This window comes from Pristiophorus japonicus, chromosome 1 (genome assembly GCF_044704955.1).
Source record: "Pristiophorus japonicus isolate sPriJap1 chromosome 1, sPriJap1.hap1, whole genome shotgun sequence".
Lineage (NCBI taxonomy): Eukaryota > Metazoa > Chordata > Chondrichthyes > Pristiophoridae > Pristiophorus > Pristiophorus japonicus.
The window spans coordinates 543,361,025-543,367,024 of record NC_091977.1 but is presented as its reverse complement, the minus strand read 5'-3'; the positions used below and the strand labels follow the sequence as shown (position 1 = coordinate 543,367,024).

The 6,000-nt window shown below is 47.1% G+C and overlaps 1 protein-coding gene across 1 annotated transcript in view; it reads left to right on the top strand.

Annotated features, from left to right (window-relative positions):
- Positions 1-6,000, top strand: part of cdk5 (cyclin dependent kinase 5) — a 49,284-nt gene that overhangs the window by 9,871 nt on the left and 33,413 nt on the right. The window contains exon 2 of the mRNA XM_070897015.1: positions 1,492-1,580. Within this exon, the coding sequence (XP_070753116.1) occupies positions 1,492-1,580 (89 nt within the window). The remainder of the gene's footprint in view (positions 1-1,491; positions 1,581-6,000) is intronic.

Below are 6,000 nucleotides of genomic sequence, written 5' to 3'. Positions count from 1 at the left end.
CACCCCTCTCTCTTTCACCCCCTCTCTCTTTCACCCCCTCTCTCCACCCCCTCTCTCTTTCACCCCCCCTCTCTCTTTCACCCCCTCTCTCTTTCACCCCCTCTCTCTTTCACCCCCTCTCTCTTTCACCCCCTCTCTCTTTCACCCCCTCTCTCTTTCACCCCCTCTCTCTTTCACCCCCTCTCTCTTTCACCCCCTCTCTCTTTCACCCCCTCTCTCTTTCACCCCCTCTCTCTTTCACCCCCTCTCTCTTTCACCCCCCCCCCCTCTCTCTTTCACCCCCTCTCTCTTTCACCCCCTCTCTCTTTCACCCCCTCTCTCTTTCACCCCCTCTCTCTTTCACCCCCTCTCTCTTTCACCCCCTCTCTCTTTCACCCCCTCTCTCTTTCACCCCCTCTCTCTTTCCCCCCTCTCTTTTTCCCCCCTCTCTCCTTTTTCCCCCCTCTCCTCCTTTTTCCCCCCTCTCTCCTTTTTCCCCCCTCTCTCCTTTTTCCCCCCTCTCTCCTTTTTCCCCCCTCTCTCCTTTTTCCCCCCTCTCTCCTTTTCCCCCCCTCTCTCCTTTTCCCCCCCTCTCTCCTTTTCCCCCCCTCTCTCCTTTTCCCCCCCTCTCTCCTTTTCCCCCCCTCTCTCCTTTTCCCCCCCTCTCTCCTTTTCCCCCCTCTCTCCTTTTCCCCCCCTCTCTCCTTTTTCCCCCCTCTCTCCTTTTTCCCCCCTCTCTCCTTTTTCCCCCCTCTCTCCTTTCCCCCCCTCTCTCCTTTCCCCCCCTCTCTCCTTTTCCCCCCCTCTCTCCTTTTCCCCCCCTCTCTCCTTTTCCCCCCCTCTCTCCTTTTCCCCCCCTCTCTCCTTTTCCCCCCCTCTCTCCTTTTCCCCCCCTCTCTCCTTTTTCCCCCCTCTCTCCTTTTTCCCCCCTCTCTCCTTTTTCCCCCCTCTCTCCTTTTTCCCCCCTCTCTCCTTTTTCCCCCCTCTCTCCTTTTTCCCCCCTCTCTCCTTTTCCCCCCCTCTCTCCTTTTCCCCCCCTCTCTCCTTTCCCCCCCCTCTCTCCTTTTCCCCCCCTCTCTCCTTTTCCCCCCCTCTCTCCTTTTCCCCCCCTCTCTCCTTTTCCCCCCCTCTCTCCTTTTCCCCCCCTCTCTCCTTTTTCCCCCCTCTCTCCTTTTTCCCCCCTCTCTCCTTTTTCCCCCCTCTCTCCTTTTTCCCCCCTCTCTCCTTTTTCCCCCTCTCTCCTTTTTCCCCCTCTCTCCTTTTCCCCCCCTCTCTCCTTTTTCCCCCCTCTCTCCTTTTTCCCCCCTCTCTCCTTTTTCCCCCCTCTCTCCTTTTTCCCCCCTCTCTCCTTTTTCCCCCCTCTCTCCGTTTTCCCCCCTCTCTCCGTTTTCCCCCTCTCTCTCTTTCCCTGTCTCTGATGGTGTCTCTCCCCCCTGTAACTTTCTAGAACTACAAAACTCAAGTTAGTTCGGTAAGATGGGAAATAACAAGATGCGTGTCCTTTCCCCACAGGAACCTATGGGACGGTATTTAAGGCAAAGAACAGAGAAACCCATGAAATTGTAGCCCTGAAGAGGGTTCGTCTGGATGATGATGATGAGGTAAATGGCCACTTAATGCTGCGTTATCACATGGGGTGTGTGTGTCCCCTACCCCTGTGTGTGACTGCCTCCCTCACCGTGTCACTGTGTGACTGTATCCCCCTCACCGTGTCGCTCTGTGTGACTGTGTCCCCCTCACCGTGTCGCTGTGTGACTGTCCCTCTCACCGTGTCACTGTGTGACTGTATCCCCCTTAACGTGTCACTGTGTGACTGTTTCCCCCTCACCGTGTCGCTGTGTGTGACTGTATCCCCCTCACCGTGTCACTGTGTATGACTGTATCCCCCTCACCGTGTCGCTGTGTGTGACTGTATCCCCCTCACCGTGTCACTGTGTATGACTGTATCCCCCTCACCGTGTCACTGTGTATGACTATATCTCCCTCACCGTGTCACTGTGTGTGACTGTATCCCCCTCACCGTGTCACTGTGACTGTGTCCCACTCACCGTGTCGCTGTGTGACTGTGTCCCCCTCACCGTGCCGTTGTGTGACTGTATCCCCCTCACCGTGTCGTTGTGTGACTGTGTCCCACTCACCCTGTCGCTGTGTGTGACTGTGTCCCACTCACCCTGTCGCTGTGTGTGACTGTGAACCTTGTAGTGTCTTAAGAGAAGGGGCTGCAGAGTTAGTGGACGCATTTGTTGTAATCGACCAAAATTGCCTGGATTCTGGGACGGTCCCCAGCAGACTGAAATACCGCATATGTAACGCCCGTATTTAAGAAAGGAGGGAGACAGTAAACAGGTAACTATACATCAGTTAGCCTAACATCTGTAATTTGCAAAATGCTGGACTCCATTATTAAGGAAGTAGTAGCAGGACATTTAGAAAATCATAATGCAGTCAAGCAGAGTCAGCATGGTTTTATGAAAGGGAAATCATGTTAAATTTGCTAGAGTGGATAAAGGGGAACCAGTAGATATATGTTTGGATATCCAGAACGCATTCTAAGGATAAGGGGTAAGCCATTTAGGACTGGGAGAAACCTCTTCACCCAGTGAGTGGTGAACCTGTGGAATTCTCTACCACAGAAAGTTGTTGAGGCCAATTCACTAAATATATTCAAAAAGGAGTTAGATGAAGTCCTTACTACTAGGGGGATCAAGGGGTATGGCGAGAAAGCAGGAATGGGGTACTGAAGTTGCATGTTCAGCCATGAGCTCATTGAATGGTGGTGCAGGCTCGAAGGGCCGAATGGCCTACTCCTGCATCTATTTTCTATGTTTAAAAATGTTTCTATGATAAGATGCCACATAAAAGATTACTGCGCAAGATAAGAGCTCATGGAGTTTGGGGTAATAAATTAGCATGGATAGAGGAATGGCTCACTAGCAGGAAATAGACAGTCGCGATAACTGGGTCATTTTCAGGTTGGCAAATGTAACTAGTGGTGTGCCACAGGGATCAGTGCTGGGGTTTCAATATTTACAATCTATATTAATGACTTGGATGAAGACAGAGTGTAATGTAGCCAAATTTGCTGCTGATACAACGATGGGTAGGAAAGCAAGTTGTGAAGAGGACACAAAGAATCTGCAAAGGGATATAGACAGGCTAAGTGAGTGGGGAAAAATTTGGCAGATGGTGTATAATGTGGGAATATGTGAGGTTCTCCAATTTGGTAGGAAAAATAAAAAATAAAATTTTTATTTAAATGGGGAGAGATTACAAAATGCTGCGGTACAGAGGGATCTGGATGTCCTTGTACATAGAATCATAGAAATTTACAGCACAGAAGGAGGCTATTTCGGCCCATCATGTCCGCGCCGGCCGACCAAGAGTTATCCAGCCTAATCCCACTTTCCAGCTCATTTGTGGTCTGTAGTGCTGTAGGTTACAGCACTTCAAGTGAACATCTAAGTATTTTTTAAATGTGGTGAGGGTTTCTGCCTCTACCACCCTTTCCGGAGGGAGTTCCAGACCCCCACCACCCTCTGGTTTGAGTCGTGAATTGGCTAGAATAGGCTGGCAAATGATACTTAAAGGGTTGACGGTGGATAAGCAATGGCAAACATTTAAAGATCACATGGATGAACTTCAACAATTGTACATCCCTGTCTGGAGTCAAAATAAAACGGGGAAGGTGGCTCAACCGTGGCTAACAAGGGAAATTAAGGATAGTGTTAAATCCAAGGAAGAGGCATATAAATTGGCCAGAAAAAGCAGCAAACCTGAGGACTGGGAGAAATTTAGAATTCAGCAGAGGAGGACAAAGGGTTTAATTAGGAGGGGGAAAATAGAGTATGAGAGGAAGCTTGCTGGGAACATAAAAACGGACTGCAAAAGCTTCTATAGATATGTGAAGAGAAAAAGATTAGTGAAGACAAACATAGGTCCCTTGCAGGAGAGTGAAGAGAAGGTGCCACATAAAAGGTTACTGCATAAGATAAAAGTTCACGGGGTTGGGGGCAATATATTAACATGGATAGAGGATTGGCTGGCTAACAGAAAACAGAGAGTTGGGATAAATGAATCTTGTTCCAGTTGGCAAACGGGAACTAATGGTGTGCCGCAGGGATCGGTGCTGGGGCCTCAACTATTTACAATCTATATTAATGACTTGGATGAAGGGACCGAGTGTAATGTAGACAAGTTTGCTGATGATACAAAGATGGGTGGGAAAGCAAATTGTGAGGAGGTCACAAAAAATCTGCAAAGGAATATAAACAGGCTAAGTGAGTGGGCAAACATTTTGCATATGGAGTATAATGTGAGGTTATCCACTTTGGTAGAAAAATAGAAAAGCAAATTATAATTTAAATGGAGTAAAATTTCAAATTGCTTCAGTACAGAGAGACCTGGGGGTCCTTGTGCGTGAAACACAAAAAGTGAGTGTTAGCGTTAGTGTTTTCTTAGAAGAATCACTCAACACTCAGGGTCGGTTCCAATGCTGAAGCAGCTTTTATTACGCTCAGCGGGAAGGAAAAACTCAGGACCGTATCCAGGTTTCTCTTCACAGAACAAAGAGTTACATGTACCTTTATATGTTTCACAACAGTTACAAAACAGTTTACTGCAGCTACACAGCCCATCACGGCTGGACACAAGCCAATCACAATGATTATAGATTACATATAGGTTATTTTAACCCAATAGAATTCCCCTTATGTCTCAGGAACTATGTGTTCGTCTTTTGTCAGCTTGGGCTGATTGATATAGGTTCTCTCACTAGTTCTTTCTTCTTGGAGAAATAATTGGTATATAGCCTTGTTTACAGAAAATGGTTTCCCTCTTATCTTTCTTCCTGAAATAATTGGTTTCATGGCCTTGTTCACAGGAGATGGTTTCCTTCTTATCTCTGTCTTCCCAGGCATTCCTACAGTGGGCCTCACAGGGTTATTGCTCGGTCAGTGAACGTTCAACAGTTCACAGTTTGACTACCTGATTTCCCATAATGCCTGGGCAGCCATTTTATGTGTGTGTCCATTTAAGCTTATGTGAGTTTTAAATATCCAGCAGGTGCCTAATGCCTAAGTCTATATATATTTCTACTCTCTACAACAGTGAGTATGCAGGTACAGCAAGTAATCAGGAAGGCAAATGGAATGTTGGCCTTTATTGCAAGGGGGATAGAGTATAAAAGCAGAGAAGTCCTGCTACAACTGCACAGGGTATTGGTGAGGCCATCCCTCGAGTACTGCCTTCAGTTTTGGTCTCCGTCTTTAAAGAAGGATTACTTGTATGTGGCTGTTCAGAGAAGGTTCACTAGGTTGATTCCGGCAGGGATTGTGGATGCATTGGTTGTAATTTACCAAAATTCCTTGGATTCTGAGGTGGTCCCAGCAGATTGGAAAACTGCAAATGTAATGCCCCTATTTAAAAAAGGAGGCAGACAAAAAGCAGGAAACTATAGACCAGTTAGCTTAACATCTGTGGTTGGGAAAAGTCCATTATTAAAGAAGCAGTAGCAGGACATTTGGAAAAGCAAAATTCGGTCAGGCAGAGTCAGCATGGATTTATGAAGGGGAAGTCATGTTTGACAAATTTGCTGGAGTTCTTTGAGGATGTAACGAACAGGGTGGATAAAGGGGAACCAGTGGATGTGGTGTATTTGGACTTCCAGAAGGCATTTGACAAGGTGCCACATAAAAGGTTACTGCACAAGATAAAAGTTCACGGGGTTGGGGGTAATATATTAGCATGGATAGAGGATTGGCTAACTAACAGAAAACAGAGAGTCGTTCATTCTCTGGTTGGTAATCAGTAACTAGTGGGGTGCTGCAGGAATCAGTGCTGGGACCCCAACTATTTACAATCTATATTAACGACTTGGAAGAAGGGACTGAGTGTAACGTAGCCAAGTTTGCTGATGATACAAAGATGGGAGGAAAAGCAATGTGTGAGGAGAACACAAAAAATCTGCAAAAGGACATAGACAGGCTAAGTTAGTGGGCAAAAATTTGTCAGATGGAGTATAAT